The sequence below is a fragment of the Humulus lupulus genome, chromosome 4, assembly GCF_963169125.1.
Source record: "Humulus lupulus chromosome 4, drHumLupu1.1, whole genome shotgun sequence".
Classification (NCBI taxonomy): domain Eukaryota; kingdom Viridiplantae; phylum Streptophyta; class Magnoliopsida; order Rosales; family Cannabaceae; genus Humulus; species Humulus lupulus.
Window position 1 is genome coordinate 106,653,931 of NC_084796.1, and position 21,819 is coordinate 106,675,749.

A 21,819-nucleotide genomic window follows, 5' to 3' on the forward strand; every position below is an offset into this window, starting at 1 on the left:
ATCCCCAGATGCCTCAAACTCTTTTGATGAACCCTTCAAAAACAGCCATTGGGGGATTAGCACCAAGAACCATACAAATTACTGCAGAGCTCCAATTAGCAGATTGACATTTGACCTCTTCAATATCAACCCTAGCAATTTTTCTACCATCTTTGAACAAAGGTCCAGCATGCTCAAGTTTTTGGTCACGAAAGGAGAGTTTACCCGCCATAAACTGTTGCCATTGATTGTGAGCCGAGGCCTGATAATCCCCTTCCTCCACCTTGTCCGCCCAGCTAGAAGGGTTCAACTCCAGAGTGGCCATCCCAGAGCCCCGAAGATCAGCTTCCTGGTTTCCCCTAAGTTCTACCACTCGAACCTTTTCAATATCTAGATTCAGTCCCTTAGATTGAACTTCATCTTTAGAGATTGTATCACCAGCAGCATTGCCTTCAAAGATCGCAGCATCAACAACAGTGCCTTCCTGGTCCTTCTCATTCTGAATTGCCAGAGTGTCCTGATCAACCACACGAGACACGGGCTTCCGAGTCTATTCCTTCTTCTTCGCCATGGAAGAGAGCAAACCGAGTCACAACCCTCGATCAACCAATAAGGTTAATTATGAGACATTTAAAAAAAATCTCACCTAATTTTGTTGTTCCTTCTTATTTAGTGCTTCTTCTTTTTTAATATTTATTTACATTTAATTTATAATGACTTATTTTTTTATGAAATAATTATACTCCTATTTAAATTTATATGCTGTTTTTAGAAATTTTGAATTATTTACGGTGTCGAAATCACAGTTCAAATATTTTGTGGCACTCGTGTATAAAAAAGCAAACACGTGTGTTAACATAAATGTTTGAACCATGTTTTCGGTCCCTTAAATTATTCATACTTTCCTAAAAATTGGTGTGATGTCTGTTATGACTACAATGTACACAATCATATAAAAACAATTAAGATTCTAACTATCTACATACCAAAAACATAAATGGTACACCGGTAGCCCATTTTGGGGAGAAATTTCTCAATATTTTTTATATCAGTAAATTTTTTTGTCCCTACTGTACTTTGTCGCTGGCTCTGCCACTGTTAGCTAGTAATGTTTTTTTTTCTCATAATAGTAGCACATTTTTTAAATACAATAAATCAATATATTTTGTGTTATTAGCAAAACGAAAGTACATTGAATTATTGGTGTTAATTATGTTGTAGATTTTTCAATACGCAAATGCACGCAATCGAACAAGTAGTATATTTAAGTAAAGTGTCGAACCCATAAGGATTGTTTACTAATTATCAAGAATCAATCTTTATTTTCAATTGATTTAGATGAAATTGCATAAGTTATTAAATAAATTAAATGAAATAAATATCAAGAACAAAAAAAAACTCAAACAATAAAATTCTAATTCAATTGATTAAATATACGGTTATCAATTTCATCAAGTATCCACCTATACTTCTCTAAAACAATTTCCAGAATTCCTACATCTATCGTGATAGCGAATTACAATTGCAAATTATATTATTATTAGGACATATAACTCTTTACAATAAGCAAACTTCCTACATCTCTATAGTAAATTAAACAAATTGTAGGCATTAAACACGTAATCCATAAGCTACACAAATCATACGGGTACTCTCGTCCAATACAAATCTATGATTATTTGACTAAAACATATTTAACCTTCACTTATCATATTTTAGATTAAAACCATATAGATCATGCAATTGGAGGCCAATCAATCACAAGCATTAATTACAAATCAAATAATTCACAATATTGACAAGAAATTCATAAAAATTGCATTAGATAATTATAAAGTTTCAAGAAGAATCCATTAATACCCTAACAAGAAAATTATTTCATGCTGGACATAAATAAATCCATAAAATTAGATCTAAACAACACTATAGCAGAAAATAAGATAAGAAGAGAAGAAAAATAGTGATAAAATATTGAATCTACAATCCTTAGCCTCTGTCGAACGTTTCCTTGAGTCTCTAGGGTTCCACCTTCAAATTTTGACATAATTATGTGAAATACTCATTTTGCCCTTCCTAAAAATGCCTTTTTCTGCACTCACTGAATCGTGCGCTGCGACTCAAGAAGAAAGCGTTGCGGCCCTAAAGTGATTGCGCAGTGGCTCAAAAGTCCAGCGTTGTGGCCCTCGTTAAAGCTAGATTTTTTCCTTCTCTGTCTCCCATAGTGTTGCGACCCTTAAGACACAGCATCACAACTCAAAGTAATTTTTTTTTCAAAATTCCTCTTTTCAATCCCGAGAACCTCGTCGAAGGCTATGATCATTCCAACAGAGATCTCTTAACTTCAGTTTCTCTAATTTAGGCAATTCATGCTCAGAATCTCAATATATCTCCATAATTTGGTCAATTTTTCTATTCTGCACAGGATCCTGAAAACACTAGCAAACACAAGCGTCATACTGCACAAACACAATAAAAAAGGCATATAGATTCCCTAAAATTACTCTCCGAAACACTGTAAAAACTAACCTAACAAATTATTTGAGTTATGTGGCCCTTTATATATAGTTATAATATATAAATATTTATAAACCATCTTCTTACACAAGCATGCATGTGGCATAAAAAATTTTGGTTGGAGATTTGACGTACTTGTATGGTTGTTTTATGTAAAAGGAATGATATAATCCTTTCTAACCTTCCATGATATTTTATTATTGGTTCTTATCTCAACACATCTGAAGCATTTAACTGTAATTGTTAACCAAAAAAATTAATTTGCTTTATTTTTAATTATGATAAGAATTAATTTGATAATTATTTTTGCTGCCGAAACACGTGAAATTGTGGTTTCTTCTTGAATTGAATAAAAGAACTTGCTGCCCCAGTTAAAATTCCTTCAGAATAAGGTTCTTATCATGCCACACCTTGGTACGTTCCTTGTAGATTTTTTCATTCTCATAGGCCTCGTTTCTAAATTCTTCTAATTAGTTCAATTGCAGCAACCTTTTCTCTACCGCTGCCTTTGTATCCATATTCAACCTCTTCATGTCCCAAAATGCATGATACTCCAACTCAACAGGTAAGTGACATGCTTTCCCCAAGACTAGCCTATAAGGCGACATACCAATGGGAGTTTTGAATGTTGTTTGATATGCCCAAAGCGCATCATCTAATTTCTTGGACCAATCTTTTTGAGAGTTGTTCATCATTTTCTCAAGGATACTTTTAACCTCTCTATTTGAAATTTCAGCTTGTCCATTCGATTCAGGATGGTAAGCTAGAGTGGCTTTGTGTCGAATGCCATATCTTGCACACAAAGCATCAAAACTTTTATTGCAGAAATGACTCCCTTCATCACTAAGTATTGCTTGGGGAGTGCCAAAGCGGGTGAAAATGTTCTTGTGAAGGAAGTTTATAATCACCTTACCATCATTTGTTGGGGTTGTTGCTGCTTCAACCCACTTCGAAACGTAATCTACAACCAACATTATATATCTATTGTTATGCGATGATGGAAAATGGCCCATGAAATCTATTCCCCATACGTAAAACAACTCCACCTCTAAAATCGTTGTCAATGGAATTTCATTCGTCCTTGAAATATTTCATGTTCTCTGGCATCGGTCACATGGCATGACAAAGAATCCATACTATAAGCACTTTTGCAGCTGTCCTCGAACCACCACATTCAAGAGTATGGCACAGAGTCAATATGGAATTCATTTATTCTTCAGGCACACAACGACGAATAATCTGATCGACATAGTGCTTATAAGGAATTTGTTCCTCCCAATAGTAATGCTTAAATTTTGAGTAAAAGTTCTTCAGTTGCTGTCTAGATAACTCATGAGGCACTATGTTAGCTGCTAGATAGTTCACATAAACTGCATGCCATGGCACTATGAGATTCTCATTCACTTTAAAAAATTGATCATCAAGAAAATCATCGTTTATCTGGACTTCTTTCATACTAAGACTCTCTTCTACTTCAAGTCTAGACAAGTGATCTGCAACCAACTTTTATGTCCCCTTTTTATCTTTGATTTCCACATCAAACTCTTGCAATAGTAGGATCCACCAAATCAACCTGGGCTTGGAATCTTGTTTTGTCATAAGGTATTTAATTGCTGACTGATCAATGTAAACAACCACCTTATTCTTAATGAGATACAATCTAAATATGTCGAAAGCAAAGACTATTGCCAGTAATTCCATTTCTGTAGTGGCATACTTCATCTGGGATTTATTCAAGGCCATGTTGGCATAGTAAATGGTACGAAACATGTTGACCCTCGTTTTGGTCAACGACACGGAGTCAAGAAAACGACAGAAAAATAATACAAAGCTTGAGAAAACAATCTAATGGGAAATAAAGAACACAAAGAATTATGGTGGTTCGGCCCCAGTGATTGGTAATAACCTACGTCCACTTCATACTATTATTAATATTGAGCTCTAAAGGTGTGATCAAAGAACTAGGGTTCTTGAGTTTCACAGACCTTAGAAGGAGAAAACAATACAAACGATGGATAATAGTAATATAATTCGGAAAAAGAGAAAAAGATCCCCCTCCTTGAGCTATTTCTTGTGTATTTATAGGCTCAAGAAGGGTTACATGAGTCAAGTAATAATATCTTCCCTTAATAAACGGATCTTCAGGTCATAATGAAGAGATATTCTCGGATATCATTACAACTGTACAAATTTATTCATAAATAAATGGAGTATCCGACCAGGCTGATCGTATATAAAATTTGAACTTCTCATACGGAAATATCTCTGGTTGATATGCGAGCAGTATCTCTGCCTCGTGTCGGCCACGTGTCAAAAATTCTTGCCACGTCATATACAGCTGTTTTTTGGATAAACATTTTCCCCCCAAGTTTATTTATTGCGACCAGCAATAAGTAAACTTAGGAAACTCACCTTTCGTATGTCCCACGAAATTTGTCAGAGCCTCTCGTGCATTCTCGAAAACTGTGACCTAATCACGTCCAATCATGCATTTTCGGTTTCCAAGTAACCTTTCCAATGGCTATTACACTCTCTCATGCCTTGAAAAAGGTAACTCATGATTACCCCTTTTCAACACATCTCAGCTTCTATAAATAATCCTCACATTTACCTTTTAACTTTTTACTCGCCATTTTCTTTCCAAGAACTCTCAAGAACTCCATCTCAGAGCTCAAAACTTCGAAGGTCTTCCGTCGCTGTTCTAAGGATCCTTCGTTCGTTTGTCCAAAGTCACTTCACTTCAGAATCTCCAACCTTCATCTAGGTAAATTTCCTCAACTTTTAAACCCCTTGAGATGCCATGCATACTTCTTTTGAGTTCTGAAACTTTTTGTGTTCTTGGGTAAAAATTCGTGAGGATTTTATGTATACCATTTGATGCTTGATAGGGTAGTGTAGTTTCGCTCTGTAGGAGTTAGGAACCAGTTTGATAGTCAGGATCATAGGTTTAGGGCGTAAAATTGAAGTAAAAATTCAATTTTTAAGCTAGCTGAAAAACTAGGTTTAACCCGCCCCTTTGGAGTTGAAAAAGCTTTTTCCAGAAAAACTTTTTACTTTCACTTTTTGATCCATTTTTCAAACTGTTCGCATAAAACTTAGTGTTTCGGTTAGAATGCTGCTGGTCATAGACGCGAGCAACGTTATTCTAACTTTCAACATAAGCTCCCAAGCTGTGCGTCTTATCTCCTCCTTTCTCTGTTCGCAGTTTACATGCAAGACCCGTGGGGAGGAGAAAGACCCATCGACGACAACTTGCTACCTCAAATGCTCGAGGACGAAGAACAACCCTCATCATTGATACCCGAAATTTCATTTTCTCGTGCCAATCCAAACACTTCCCCTGTCTTGACTCAAAATATGGCTCGCACTAAAACCAAAGCCCAGAAAAGGATAACTTCCGATCCTTCTCATCAGCCTGCTCCTTTGGCTGATGCTTACTCGACCAGTGGTCGAGATGAAAATGCTCCTGACCCCAACATCCAAAGACATGCTCGACCCCGACATGCCATTCAGCCAAATGTTGAGTGACACTTAGTCCCTGAGAGCAGAGTGACGATCCGAATGATCGCCAATTATATAAGGAAGTACGGTCTCACAGGGGTGACCCTAGTCAAACCTAACCAAGACCAAAGGGCGAATCTGCCTGGAGGCGCCTTCAGCGCCTGGTCGAGGTTTCATATCGAGGCAGGGGCTGCCTTGCCTTTTCACTCATTTTTTCAGGAGGTGGCCAACTATTTTGGAGTTGCCCCCTTTCAAATAACCCCAAACTGATATAGGATGCTCGCTGCACTCTATATCCTGTATAGCCACAAGAAATGGCCCGTGCCAACGCCTCATGAGGTCAACTACCTGTTCGACCTCAAATCCAACCCCAACCAAGAAGGCACGGGGTTTTTTCACTTCTGTCATCAGGAAACCGGGCGCAACTTCCTGACTGACACCACCCACATCTCAAATGTGGGGAGGTACTACCAGGAGTACTTCCTCACAACTCACATGATCGCAGACAACCTGGCCTTCGCACAAGGAGGTAAAACTTTCGTATCACTGGCTGTTACTTCTTCACTTAGTGTTCCCCTCTACATTTTCTTAAACTGTTAATGTCTTCCAAGCCCATGGTTGCGACCAGACCCAACTCCAGACATGGAGTTGAGATCGGTGCTCCTAGCCAGCATGACTGATGTAGAAAAAAGCGTCAAGTATCTGGTTACGGAGGCTAACCTTAGGTTGTTCTGCCTCTTGACCCCTCAACCGGACATGAGGGTGCCTTCAGCAGGGAGTGCCTTTGCCGAGGAGGAACCCGAGCAACAACCTCCAGCGTCACCTCCACGAAGGAGATCGACTGGGGTCATGATCAGGGAACCTACTGGCACTCCTCCAGCAGAGAGGCCCTCGGCCCCCTTAGGGAAAGGAAAAAGAAGGCCACCGAGCCTGTCGAACTCTCTGACGATTCATCGGATGATAATGGTATAGTTATTTCGATTTTAGACAATTTGCTAATTCCCTGTCATCTATTCGACAGGGACGACAATTTTAAATATGCTCCACATTTAGGTCCATACTTCTTCATGTCAAAGAGTGAGTATTAGACTAGTAGAGTCTATAGGATAGCGACCAGTAATAATAGCTCGAGTATTTGACTTTGCAATCCTTCTTTGCTTCTTTTTCTGATGTAATGTACTTGGTCATTCATGCTATCTCACTGTTCACCTTTGTTCTTCTTTTTCAGACATGTAATCCGTCAATGTGTTCGACATCTACAGCACTCTTGAGACTGCCGCGGCTCCCCCGAGCAAGAAGAAAAGCAGTAAGAGACACCACGGGGAGAGCAGCAAAGCGCCTCAGACGAAGAAGGCTAGAAATACAGGCCCTTCAGAGGATAGGCCCTCCTCCACCACAAATCCATCTTTTCCTCGCGAGCAGCAGACTCCTTCTGTTCCGGCCGGATCGACTCCTCCTCCCGCGGCCCCGACCGACCAAACTCAGCAGGCTGATCTTGCTTCAACCGGGGGTGAGATGGTTGGTTGCGCCTTTAAATTGGTCATGGAGAGGATTTCCAAGATTGCGAAGCACGACTGCTGCCGAGAGGCAATGGCTGCTACAGAGACGATAGGAGTTGACCTGATCCTGAACCGTGCCCTGAACGAGTTCACCAGTGTAAGTCATCTTTTTCTGCGGAAACAGGTCTTCTTTAGTTTATTGTTTGTCTAACTTCTATTATGACTGTAGGCCATGCTGACCCTCATTGCCGGCCGAATCTGCTTGGGTGCCGTCACCGAGAAGGCCAGAACTTCGGAGCAACGGCACGAGGATGAACTTAAAGCTGCTGAGGCCAAACATGCTGAACAACTGGAAGTGGTGGTTAAGGAAAAGGCCCAACTGGCTAAGGAGTTGGAGGAGAAGCAGAGGTCTCTGGAGAAAGTTCACGAGCAGAGGGACCAATTTAACGAGTCTAATCGCTTTAACTTCCGCATGGCCCAACAGCTCGAGGTGGACTTGGTCGCGAGCAGGCAGGAGACCACTACTCTGGAGGGCTGGATTGAGGAGTAGGAGAAGGCCAACGCCAGCAACTTGGAAAGGTACAAGAATGCCACTCTTCGATGCTTCTATGATTTTTGGAAGCATAACAAGGGTGAAAACTTTGACTACCTTCCCGAGAATGCGAGAGATGCCGAGCTTGCTCGCTGCGCTGCTCAGCTGGCTGAGGAAGAAAGATCAAGGGTTCCTGCTTCCCCTAAAATCTCACTGGCTGCTGGGATGGACGGGGCAGACAACGAGGCTACGGGCGTTGTCGACCAGAACCTTCCCCAAGATCCTCTGGCTCCTCAAAATCCTTGAGCTCCTTAGTCTTTTCTGTTTATGTTTCTTCTTTTTAACTACACGACCTATGGGTCGTGATGTAAAAACAATATAATTTTTGTTTGCTGCATGGGCAGTTTTTACTTTTACTTGAACAATTACATCCGAGCAGTGACTGCTCGCGGTGTAAAGGGATTTGCTTTGATATTATAATATATTTACATATTATTATAACATTTGTTCGCATGACCGAACTTAGCATAGCACTTTGGTTTGATTTAACAAAATAACAAAATTTTGAAAAATACTCTAAGTGCTTTAGCATGCTTTCAATTATTTTGCTTATGTGTTTACATACCTTTTAATGACATGCTTTGCTTACTTGTACCTTGTATGCCCCCCAAGTGATTGGGGAGCTTTAGGTCCTTGGTCACTTGCCTTGACTAGAACCTGCTCGAACATTACTGCTCGTAGCAATATGATTAGAATTATAATACAACAAAACAACACACGTAATGAGCAAATACTTGTAATAAATACAATAGTTGGCAAGAAATGACTGGCTGAGCACAGTCCCTTTTATTTCTCGTAATAAATGGACTAAACATGTCTGTACGAGTGATCAATAAGATCTTACACTTTTCCAAAACTTGTAAAAAGTAAATTTATACAAGCCAATTCTTTAAGAAGAATTGTTCATTGGTAATACTTGCGCAGGTGTTCTCCATTCCAATAGCGAGGAACGAGATCTCCGTTTAAGTGGGAAAGTTTATAAGTGCCTGGGTGAATGACTTCATCAATCTGGTAAGGCCCTTCCCAATTTGGCCCGAGTACTCCAGCAACTTGGTCGCGGGTGTTAAGGAAAACTCTTCGGAGTACAAGGACTCCAACATTGAATTTTCTTTCTTGCACTTTAGAGTTGAAATACCGGGCGACCTTCTGCTGGTATGCAGCTACTCGGAGCTGGGATTGTTCGCGCCTTTCATCAATCGAGTCCAGGGATTCCATCAGTAGCTAGCTGTTAGAGTCCTGGTCGTATGTTAATCTGCAGTGTGAGGGTGGATCTAACTCGACAGGCAACATGGCTTCATACCCGTACGCTAAGGAAAATGGGGTATGACCTGTTGCTGTTCGGTGGGAAGTTCTGTACGACCAAAGGACTTCAGGCAACTGTTCTAGCCATGCTCCCTTAGCTTCTTCAAGTCTTTTCTTCAGGGTATCCTTCAGCATTTTGTTCATTGCTTTGACTTGCCCATTCGGCTGGGGATGAGTGACTGAAGAAAAGCTTTTGATAAATCATGCCGTTTGCAGAAGTCTGCGAATAGATCACTGTCATACTGGGTGCCGTTGTCTGAGACGATCTTTCTTGGTAATCCATAGCGAGAAACGATGTTTTTGACTACGAAGTCAAGCACTTTCTTGGTCGTTATGGTTGCGAGTGGCTCAGCCTCGGCCCATTTGGTGAAGTAGTCGACGACAACCACTGCGTACTTTACACCACCCTTTCCTGCAGGCAAGGATCCGATTAAATCTATTCCCCAAACTGCGAAGGGCCATGGACTCTGTATCTACTTTAACTCGTTGGGAGCTGCTCGTGGGATTTTAGAAAATCTCTGACACTTGTCACATCTTCGCACGAACTCTATTGAGTCTTCATTCATGGTTGGCAAGAAATATCCCTGCCTTAGGATCTTTTTTGACAGGCTTTGCCCCCCAACGTGGTCCCCGCAAAAACCTTCGTGCACCTCTTTCATTAACTCTTTGGCTTTCTCCTTTGTAACACATCTGAGAAGTGGCAGTGAGTATCCCCTTAGGTACATGATTCCATCGACCAGGATATACCTAGTAGCTTGCCACTGAAGGGTCCTAGCTTTGTTTCTATCCGCTGGTAGCACGACACTTGACAGATACTCTACATATGGTGCCATCCATGTATTCGCCATCTGGATGACCAGAGTGGTTTCTACTGCTTGGATGCTTGGTACTGATAGTCGCTCGACTGGCACTATGTTTAGAGTATCAGCATCTTTTGCACTTGCCAACTTCACCAAAGCGTCCGCGTTGGAATTCTGATCGCGAGGTACTTGCTGGAGATTGTATCTGTCGAACTGGGCTAATAGATCCTTTGCTTTGTTCAGATAGGCGACCATCTTCAAATCTCGTGCCTGATACTCTCCCAAGACTTGGTTCACCACCAGCTGAGAATCACTATAGATGTCAAGCGCTTTTATGTTCATATCCTTGGCTAATCACAGTCCAGCAACTAATGCTTCATATTCAACCTCATTGTTAGAAGTAGTGAAGTCAAATCTAATTGCACAGTGAAATCGATGTCCTTCCGGTGTTATCAATATCACTCCTGCTCCTGCGTGGGATTCGTTAGATGAACCGTTTGTGAACAATTTCTACGAGGGTGCTTGGATTTGACATTCAGGCTCCCTGGGCTCCTTAATCTGCCCATCACCCACGGGCTCTGTGAATTCGGCGATGAAGTTAGCTAAGGCTTGTCCTTTTATCGCTGCTCACAGCAGGTAAGATATGTCGAACTGCCCGAGTTCGACTGCCCACTTTAGTAATCTTCCGGCAGCCTCTAGCTTTTGCAGGACTTGCCGAAGAGGCTGGTCGGTCAATACCGTAATCGGATGAGCTTGGAAGTAAGGCCGCAGCTTCCTAGAGGCCAAAACTAAGCAATAGGCTTACCTTTCAATGGGGGGATACCTCAATTCTGCTTCGAACAACCTTTTGCTTACGTAATAGACAACCTTCTACACACCTTCTTCTTCTCTTACAAGAATAGCACTAGCTGTGTAATCCGTGATTGCCAGGTAGATGAACAAAGTCTCTTTATCGACTGGTTTTGACAGAATGGGTGGTTGCGCCATAGGCGTTTTTAGTGCTTAAAAGGCCTGTTCGCACTCATCTGTCCATGCAAATTTCTTATTGCCTCTGAGTAGATTGAAAAATGGGACGCACTTGTCTGTTGATTTTGAAATAAATCTACTTAGAGCAGCAATCCTCCCGGTCAGGCTTTGGACATCCTTAATCTTCACTGGTGACTTCATCTCGATCAGGGCTTTTATTTTCTTGGGATTAGCTTCAATTCCTCTTGAGTTAACTATAAATCCCAAGAACTTCCCTGATCCTACTCCGAAGGAGCATTTAAGGAGATTTAGCTTCATCCTATATTTATTCAGGACGTTGAAGCATTCCTGCAAATCCTTTACATGCCCTTCTGCTTTCTTTGACTTAACCAGCATGTCGTCGACGTAAACCTCCATGTTTGTACCGATCAGCTCCTTAAACATGTGGTTGACGAGTCTCTGGTAAGTCGCACCAGCGTTTTTCAAACCAAAGGGCATCACCTTGTAACAGTAGAGCCCTGTATCAGTTCGAAAGATAGTGTGATCCTCATCAGGGGGATGCATACTAATTTGATTATACCCAAAGTATTCATCCATGAATGAGAGGATCTCGTGTCCTGCAGGGGCATCGACCAGCTGGTCGATCCTCGGGAGTGGGAAACAGTCTTTGGGGTGGGCTTTATTTAGGTCTATAAAATCCACGCACGTACGCCACTTTCCATTTGGCTTGGGCACGAGTACGGGATTAGAGACCCACGGTGGATAAAACGCCACCTTGATGAATCCATTCTCCTTCAGCTTCTCGACTTCCTCTTTCAAGGCCTTTTATCTGTCTTTGTAACGCCCTGGATAGCCATGACCGTTACACTGTGTGTTTATAAAGTGCCAGACTTGCTAATCAAGTCATTTAAATAAAATCGTGTTATTGAACTATAAAGGAACTAGGGTTAAAAGCGTTTTGGTCTCAAAAGCCACATTTTCATTAAAAAAGCATCATCTGTTACATGGGATCCCAAAAATATTAAGTTCAAAGACCGTTTAAAAAAGACACAAGGTTTATATACAGCAACCGACCATACTAAGGAAAAACAAGCAGTTAGGTGATCCCTGTCCTGGTCCACTCCTCGACCGTGGCGGTCGAACCGCTGGCTATGTACATTCCACCTCGGAGCTCTCCACCTCAAGCTTGGCCCAGCTTGCCTTTGCCTTTACCTGCACCACGTAGCACCTGTGAGCCAAGGCCCAGCAAGAAAACATAACAACAGAGCATAAACAATTAGCAGACAAGTCAACATCTCACATTGTATCACATAAACTCAGCCATATCATCAATCAGTTTAATCAAGTATTCCACATACTAGGCATATCAATTCATAACATATACAGTACACAAATGATAACTAGGGCTAGCACCCTTAGGCTGCTCCTTCCGTTATCCCATTGTCCTTGGCTACCAGTGGCCAATCAGCGCTCTGTGCGCTAAAATCATGTATGACACTCTTAGACCACTTTTACATGTCCCATGGCGTAATACCAACATTGACACGATACTACTCTCGGGAGCACTTAGTACCATCACAATCATACAACCGAGTGCAGTTTTCTTACCTTTCAATTCACTAGTTTCCGATGCCTCAAAGCCGCGAGCACGGTCCTCTACCCCGAGCCTCTCCAAAGACCTAGTCACAACACAAATGAAACATCCTTTGTCACTAATCAATCCAAAACTACTTCCCGGAACCAATCCCACACTCTCGGAATCCCCCAAATCCCTAAAACAATGCACCGAAGACATCCCCCGAACCCCCGGAGCAAAGGCTCAAAATTGCAAAATCCCATGTTCTGAAATTGGCCTAGCACCGCGGCGCCCAGCAAGTCAGAGAGCTTGCTCTGCCCAGATTCAGCCTCGCGCCGCGGCGCCCAAGAACAGGGCCACGGCGCTCCTTCGCGAACCCAGATTTCTGGGTTTTCCCTTGTGTTTTTCCCGAACCCAAATCACTCCAAATCATCCCAAATTCATACCTAAGCCCCAAAACCAATTCAAAACCCCAAATAGACCATTCAACAACCTATAAACACTATAATCTAGCTCAATTACACAACCACTCACAGAATTCATACTTAAATTTCATATTCAAACCCTTGAACCAAAACTTGAGAAATAGTGCAAACTAGACCTTTAGATTCCTAAGCCATAACAGTTATGAAAATTAAACATGATACACTCTTACCTCAGTCAAGAACCCAGCTTGAATTCTCCTAAACTCTAGCTTCAAATCACCTTCTCTTTTGATTATTCCAACTCTGAATTCATGCAAAACTAGCCACTAACTTGTCTCAATTCATGCTTATCCTCTAAAAACCAGACTTGAAACTTAAACAAATCATAGACAAATCCTTACGTCTAAGTAATCTTGGCCTAGGCTTGATTTGATTACTTCAAACCCCTCGATTCTCCTTCCAAGACTCAAATTCAGCTTCCTTCCTCTACTTTTCTTTTACTCTATTTCTAGGTCTCCAAAATTCAGCATAAATCAATTTCCAAAGTGTTATACGTGATTACATTTTCCTTCAGCTGAAACTCATCTAAACCACTGCCAAAAGACCACCTTATCCCTCCACTAATACCCCTTCCTAACTAAACCTCAAGGGCACACTTGTCCTTTTACTTCCATTACAATTCTACCACTTTTCCAACAAAACCTGTTACTCTCTATGGTTACTAACAGTTACACAAGTTACCAAATCACCAGTTACCATTATCTAGCTTTCTAGGACCGTCTCGGCACGTGCATCGCATTGATATCACCACACCCACACGGTACAAATCACATAACATAATACACATAGTCGTATAACATGCTTTAAATCATAATCATGCATCCTAATCATTAAAATCACACATAATTCCCATTATGCCCTCCAGGCACACTAATCAAGGCCCTTAAGCCTAATTAGTGAATTTGGGTCGTTACAACTATCCCCTCCTAATGAGAATTTCGTCCTCGAAATTTACCTGAATAACTCAGGATACTGATCCCGCATAGTTGTCTCAAGCTCCCAGGTCGCCTCCTCGACCTTACTATTCCTCCACAGCACTTTAACCAGAGGAATCGTCTTATTTCGCAACACCTTATCTTTTCGATCCAAGATCTGAACTGGTTGCTCTTCATAAGCCAGATCCGCCTGTAACTCCAAATCTTCATGCCTTAATACATGAGTCACATCTGAAACATACTTCTGGAGCATGGAGACATGGAACACATCGTGAACTCCAGACAACGATGGCGGCAAAGCTAACCTGTACGCCACCTGACCAATCCTTTCCAGGATCTCGAATGGTCCAATGAACCTAGGGCTTAACTTGCCCTTCTTACCAAACCTCCTCACCCCTCGCAAAGGTGAAACTCAAAGAAAGACGTGGTCCCCAACTTGAAACTCCACGTCCCTACGCTTAGGATCAGTGTAGCTCTTCTGCCTACTCTGAGATGCGAGCATCCTAGCCCGGATCTTCTCTATAGCCTCTCTTGTCTTCTGTACCATATCCGGCCCCAAATACCTCCTCTCACCCATCTCATCCCAATGGGTGGGTGATCTACACTTCCTCCCATATAACATCTCATAGGGGGCTACTCCAATCGTTGACTGATAACTATTGTTGTACGAGAATTCAATCAACGGAAGGTACTTACTCCATGAACCCTCAAAATCAATCACACATGCTCTGAGCATATCCTCCAACACCTGGATCGTCCTCTCAGACTGTCCATCAGTTTGAGGGTGAAAGGCTGTACTGAACTTCAACTGAGTCCCCAGAGCTCTCTGTAAACCACCCCAAAACTTGGAAGTGAAGATAAGATCCCGGTCTGACACTATAGACTTAGGAACCCCATGGAGACGTACGATCTCTCTCACATACAGCTCAGCATACTGATCCACAGTATATGTCAACCTCACTAGAAGGAAATGGGCTGACTTCGTGTATCTATCCACTATCACCCACATCGAATCATGAAGTCCCACTGTCCTGGGTAAACCTCCCACAAAATCCATAGTAATGTCTTCCCATTTCCATTCAGGAATACCCAAGGGCTGAAGCAACCCTGCTGGTCACTGATGCTCATCTTTCACCTGCTGACAGGTTAAGCATCTGGCAACGTACTCTACCACATCCTTCTTCATCCCGGGCCACCAATACAAAGTTCGCAGATCCTGATACATCTTCGTGGTACCCGGATGAAGTGAGTACGGCGTCGTATGAGACTCATCTAGTATCTCTCGTCTGATCCCCCCATCAGCTGGAACACAAATCCGTCCCTGATACCGAAGTAAACCTCAGAAACAGAATAGTCCTTAGCTACTCCCGCTAAGACATCCTCTCTAACCCTCTGTAACTGAGCATCTACCAACTGCCTTTCTCTGATCCGCTCTAGCAGGGTCGACTGCAGAGTAATATTAGCCAACCGGCCCACCACCAACTCTATCCCTGCTTTAACCATCTCATCAGCTAACTCCCTCGAGATCTGAACCGAACTATACAACTGACCTGGACCTCTGCGGCTCAATGCATCCGCCACCACATTGGCTTTCCCTGGGTGGTAAAGAATATCACAATCATAATCCTTTACCAGCTCCAGCCAACGCCGCTGTCTCATATTCAGGTCCTTCTGTGTAAAGAAATACTTCAAGCTCTTATGGTCAGTGTACACCTCGCACTTCTCCCCATAAAGATAATGCTGTCAAATCTTTAAGGCAAAAACCACTGCTGCCAGCTCCAAGTCATGAGTAGGATACCGGTGCTCATACTCCTTCAGCTGTTGTGATGCGTAAGCTATAACCTTCTCATTCTGCATCAACACACAGCCTAAGCCCAACCTCGACGCATCACAGTATACCACAAACTTCTCTTCCCCCGAAGGAAGACTCAACACTAGCGCTGTAATAAGTCGTCGCTTCAATTCTTGGAAACTGTCTTCACACTTGTCTGACCAGATGAACTTCAAATTCTTTCTTGTCAACTTTGTCATTGGTGCCGCTATCTTCGAAAAGCCCTCTACAAACCGTCTGTAATTGCCTGCCAACCCTAGAAAACTCTGCACCTCCGAGGCATTCCTTGGCCTCGGCCAATCTCTAACTGCCTCTATCTTAGACGGATCCACCTTAATCCCATCCGCACCTACAATGTGTCCAAGGAATGTCACTTCAGGTAACCAGAACTCACACTTCTTAAACTTAGCGTACAACTGCTGTTCTCTCAACCTCTGAAGAACCTGCCGAAGATGAAACTCGTGCTCTGCCTCTGAACTGGAGTATACCAAGATGTCGTCGATGAAGACAATAACGAACTGATCCAGAAAATCCTTGAACACCCTGTTCATTAAGTCCATAAAGGCTGCTGGGGCATTGTTCAAACCAAAAGACATGACCAAGAACTCGTAATGCCCATATCGTGTTCGGAAGGCCGTCTTAGGTATGTCCTCATCCTTGATCCTCAGCTGGTGATAACCAGATTGAAGATCAATCTTTGAGAACACCGTCTTACCCTGCAGCTGATTGAACAAGTCATCAATCCTTGGTAGGGGATACTTATTCTTAATTGTTAACTTGTTCAATTCTCGATAGTCAATACACATCCTCAGAGTCCCGTCCTTCTTCTTAACAAACAAAACTGGAGCACCCCACGGCGAGTAGCTAGGTCTGATGAACCCCAAATCCAGAAGCTCCTGCAACTGTATCTTTAACTCTTTCAATTCCGTCGGTGCCATCCTATATGGTGCCCTCGACACTGGCTCTGTCCCTGGTGCCAACTCAATAACAAACTGAATCTCTCTACGCGGCGGAAACCCAGGAAAATCCTCAGGAAACACATCCAAGAACTCATAAACCAATATGGTCTCCTCTGGTCCAACTGGTAAAACTCTGGTGGTATCCACCACACTAGCCAAAAAGCCTATACATCCACCCTGTAACAAATCTCTGGCTCTCAATGCAGATATCCTGGGTATGCGGGGTCCATGCACCGCTCCCACAAAGACAAAGGGATCCTCGCCCTCTGGCTCGAAAGTTACCATCTTCTTCCTACAATCAGTGGTAGCTCCATACCTAACTAGCCAATCCATACCTAGAATCATATCAAAGTCCCCCGTGTTCAACTCAATCAAGTCTACTGATAACTCCCTACCATCAACTATCACTGGTAGTGCTCTAATCCACCTCCTAGATACTACCAGTTCTCCTGTAGGCAGTATAGTTCCAAATCCTGAAGCACTATACTCACTAGGTCTACACAGTCTATCAATCACCTTATCAGATACAAACGAATGCGTAGCACCAGAATTAATCAAAACAGTAAAGGGAGTGCCAGCACTAGAAAGCTGACCTGTCACTACCGAGGGACTAGCCTCGGCCTCCGCCTGCGTCAGGGTGAACACTCGAGCTGGAGTCAAGCTGTCCACCTTTCCTGTCTCTCCCTTCTTCACTGTCGGGCAATCCTTCCTGAGGTGTCCCACAACCCCGCACACATAGCAAGCTTTAGCCCGACACTCGCCCGGATGGCGCCTCTTGCACCTCGTGCACTCTGGATAAGTCCTCCATGAATCACCGCCCCCCTGATGACCACCCTGAGTACCCCGACCTCTCCTATCAGGACCAGGAGCGGCCGGTGCATTAGGAGTCTTTCTCTTTAAGTCACTGGGGCCTCCGCCCCTACCAGAACCAAAGTATGGAGGCACCGCCCTGCGACCCTCCCTTCTCACAGCACTCTCTTTCCATATCTTATTCTCCGCTTCCTCAGCGGTCAGAGCCCTCTCCACAGCCTGGGCATAAGTAGTCACTCCAGAAACTGTGGTAATTCTTACATCTCGGGCTATCATAGCATTCAGCCCTCTAACAAATCTGTCTTCCCTAGCTGCATCAGTAGGCACAAGATCCGGTGCAAACTTCGCGAGTCTGTCAAACTTCAAGGCATATTCTGTAACTGTCATACTGCCCTGAACCAGCCCCACGAACTCACTCACTTTCACTGCCCTGATGGCAACATTATAATACTTCTGATTGAACAAATCCTTAAACCCTTCCCAAGTCAATGTAGCAACTTCTCTAGTTTGTGATGCCACCTCCCACCAGATTCAGGCATCCTCCCTCAGCATATAAGTGGCACAGGCCACCCTGTCATGTCCTTCCACTCTCATAAAATCAAGAATGGTAGTGATCAAAGTCATCCACTGCTCAACCTTCAGTGGATCTGGTCCACCCTCAAAGATCGGGGGATGCTGCTTCCTGAACTGCTCATACAACGGTTCCAACCTATTCCCAACATCAATTGGCTGTACCACAGGTACCATCGCTGGTGGCACAATAGGGGCAACACTCCCAGATGGAGCCTGCTGTAGAATTCGAATCTGTTCATCTTGGCTCTGAAGCCTAGCTTGCATAACTGCCATTAACTGCTGCCAGTTTTCAGGGACTGGCGGAGGGGTCTGACCCCGGTCATCATCTCTAGCCCCAGGCCTGCCGGCTAGCCGTGTGGATTTCCTTGAACGCATAACTATTCAAGTCAATCTGCAATCAACGACTCAACAATTAGGCCATGATGACAGGGTAATAATCCTTTCACACTCCAACACAGGAACTCCACCCATTGATAAGCAATCAGAGAATAGTAATTTACCCAAATATTCATTCACATGCACAGCAATGCTAATAAGCACGCCTCAATAACATCATGCAATAGTAAAGGGCTAGGCCCTATCAGTATCTCATGCTCCCTATTCATCAAACAGATATCAACAATCATATCTCACTCAAATCATTTAAGCACATAATCATGAATACACAATTACCAAACCCTGAGTTGAGCTTGTCTCTCGCGGCGAATGTACATATCCAGCCAGTCTTCAGGACCCATAAACCTAGGACGCTCTGATACCAAGTTGTAACGCCCTGGATAGCCCAGACCGTTACACTGTGTGTTTATAAAGTGCCAGACTAGCTAATCAAGTCATTTAAATAAAATCGTGTTATTGAACTATAAAGGAACTAGGGTTAAAAGCGTTTTGGTCTCAAAAGCCACATTTTCATTAAAAAAGCATCATCTGTTACATGGGATCCCAAAAATATTAAGTTCAAAGACTGTTTACAAAAGACAGAAGGTTTATATACAGCAACTGGCCATACTAAGGCAAAACAAGCAGTTAGGTGATCCCTGTCCTGGTCCACTCCTCGACCGTGGCGGTCGAACCGCTGGCTATGTACATTCTGTTATATTATTTTATAATATAATGTAATATTATATTATTTTATAATACAATGTTTTAGTTTAAATAAATGTGACATAGAGTGTCACATATTGTAACATATAATAGAGAGTTACATTATTTGGATATATATGAAATATCCAAACATGTAACATATTTGGTGTTACAAATTCATCACAAATTTGTAACTCCTAAATATCACCCATTATTGTGTAGATTTGTTGTTACACAATATTGAGATGAATTTCTTAAAGCCATATGAGAAATGGCTGATAGAGATGTGATTTTAACTCCCATATTGTGTATGGAAGTTACAAAATCAAATGGGAATAAATTGGAACGTTTTGGAAAAAACTGAAAAAATGTGTTGCTGAAATTGACTGAGGGCCGCGGCGCCTGGAACAAGTGCCGCGGCCCTAATGGCTGACAACTTCATATAATTTCGGTTTTTATCCAATTTTGAACGATTCCAACAGCCAAGTAACTCCCAAGTCTCTATTTTAATTCCATAAAACACCCAATTAATCATTGGTAATAGCCATGGGGTTGGTGGAATTTGAAATTCAAAGGGTGTCTCTAAACTCTATAAATAGGAGCCTAATGCTCACTTGTAAGACATACCATTTCTATCCACTAAAGCACTTGGCTAGAAACACCTTGAGGCTTGATAATTCCATCAAGCATTTCCAAAAATCTGAGAGAGATCCCTTAGTGCTTGAGTTAGGGGGAAATAAGCTTTTGGACAAAGGTTTTAAACCTTGTTCAAGTTGGTGATCCCCAATCCTCTTCACTTAGGTTGTGTAAGTGAGAGTTTGTTTGTGGTTTATGTTCTTCCTTTTATTCTATTGTTCTTCTTCTTATTCTCTTGTTTTATTTACATGTATATTTTGTTTAAGAGTTGTAATCTCTTCATTTGGTCCAAACACTTTATTTTATTTGTAACTTTTGTTTTGAGTTGTATTTTACTATTCTCTTCTTCTTCATCATCTTCTTCATTTCCTTTGTTTTATTTGTATTTTCAGTTATAGAGTTGTAACACTTTATTTAATCAATCTTGTCCATTGTAATATTTTGCATAGAGTTGTAACATTATCTTACCATTTCCATTGAGGCAATATTATTTTTCCTAACATTCAAAAGCTTATCCCTTTTTGTTTCAATGGAAGGGGAGACAATCAAAATCATGAACCAAGACCTAGTGAGATTGGATAGGTTTGATGGATCCAATTTTACTAGGTGGCAAGACAAGGTGAGGTTTCTTTTAACCACTCTCAAAATCGCCTACATCCTTGAGTCTTCCTTGGCACCTCTAGCCGAGCCATCCGACAAAGACACTCCCGAGGAGGTGGAGAAGAGAAGGAAGAGGGAGGAGGACAATCTTCTTTGTAGGGGTCATATCCTCAACGCCCTATCCGATAGGCTCTATGACCTCTACACCGAGACCAAATCGGCCAAGGAGATATGGGATGCACTTGAGAAAAAGTTTAAGGCGGAAGAGGAAGGTACCAAAAAGTTTTTGATATCTCAATACTTCGATTTCAAATTTTTTGGTGATAAACCTATTCTTCCTCAAATTCATGAATTGCAAATTATTGTTAATAAATTGAAAGTGTTAAAGATTGAGCTTCCCGAGGCCTTTCAAGTTGGTGCTATAGTGGCTAAATTACCACCAACTTGGAAGAGCTATAGGAAAAGAATCCTTCATAAAAATGAGGATTATTCTTTGGAGGAGATCCAAAAACATATTCGAATCCAAGAGGAATCGATATGTAGAGATAAAATTGTGGAGGGGTCTAATGGAGAGACTTCCAAGGAAAATGCGGTGTCACAATAAAAACATCCCAAAAACAAAGGGAAAAAGGGTAATGAGAAACCTTTGGGTCCAAAAACCAACCCAAACAAGTTTAAGGGCGAGAAATGTCCTTGCTTTGTGTGTGGAAAAAAGGGTCACTATGCTAGAGAGTGTAGACATAGAAAAGACCAACAAGGACCTAAGGTGAACGCAACTCAAGAGGAAAACATAGTTGCTACCCTTAGTGAGGTGAATGCAGTCCAAGGCAAGGTGAAAGGGTGGTGGTATGACACATGTGCCACCGTCCATGTCACCTATGACAAATCATTGTTCAAGACCTTTGAAGAGTCAAAGGGCAACCATGAGATACAAATGGGCAATGAGGGCAAATCCAAGGTACTTGGTAAAGGTACTATTGATGTCTACTTCACCTCCGGCAAGAAAGTTACATTAGTGAATGTACTTTATGTTCCCGAAATGAGTAGAAACTTGGTAAGTGGTGATTTGCTTGGCAAGCCTGGCATTAAAGCCGTTTTTGAGTCCGGTAAACTTATACTTACCAAATCAAATGTATTTTTGGGAAAGGGGTACTCTTGTGAGGGTATGGTTAAATTGTGCA

At 42.3% G+C, this 21,819-nt stretch overlaps 1 protein-coding gene across 1 annotated transcript; it reads right to left on the minus strand.

Moving 5' to 3' along the window:
* Positions 1-13: 13 nt before the first annotated feature.
* On the minus strand, positions 14-3,467 carry LOC133832462 (uncharacterized). The gene is made up of 2 exons (XM_062262802.1): positions 2,994-3,467; positions 14-478 (listed from the first exon to the last, which is right to left on the minus strand). Exons 1-2 carry the CDS (start codon positions 3,465-3,467, stop codon positions 14-16), a joined length of 939 nt encoding a protein of 312 aa, XP_062118786.1.
* Between the last annotated feature and the right edge of the window lie 18,352 nt (positions 3,468-21,819).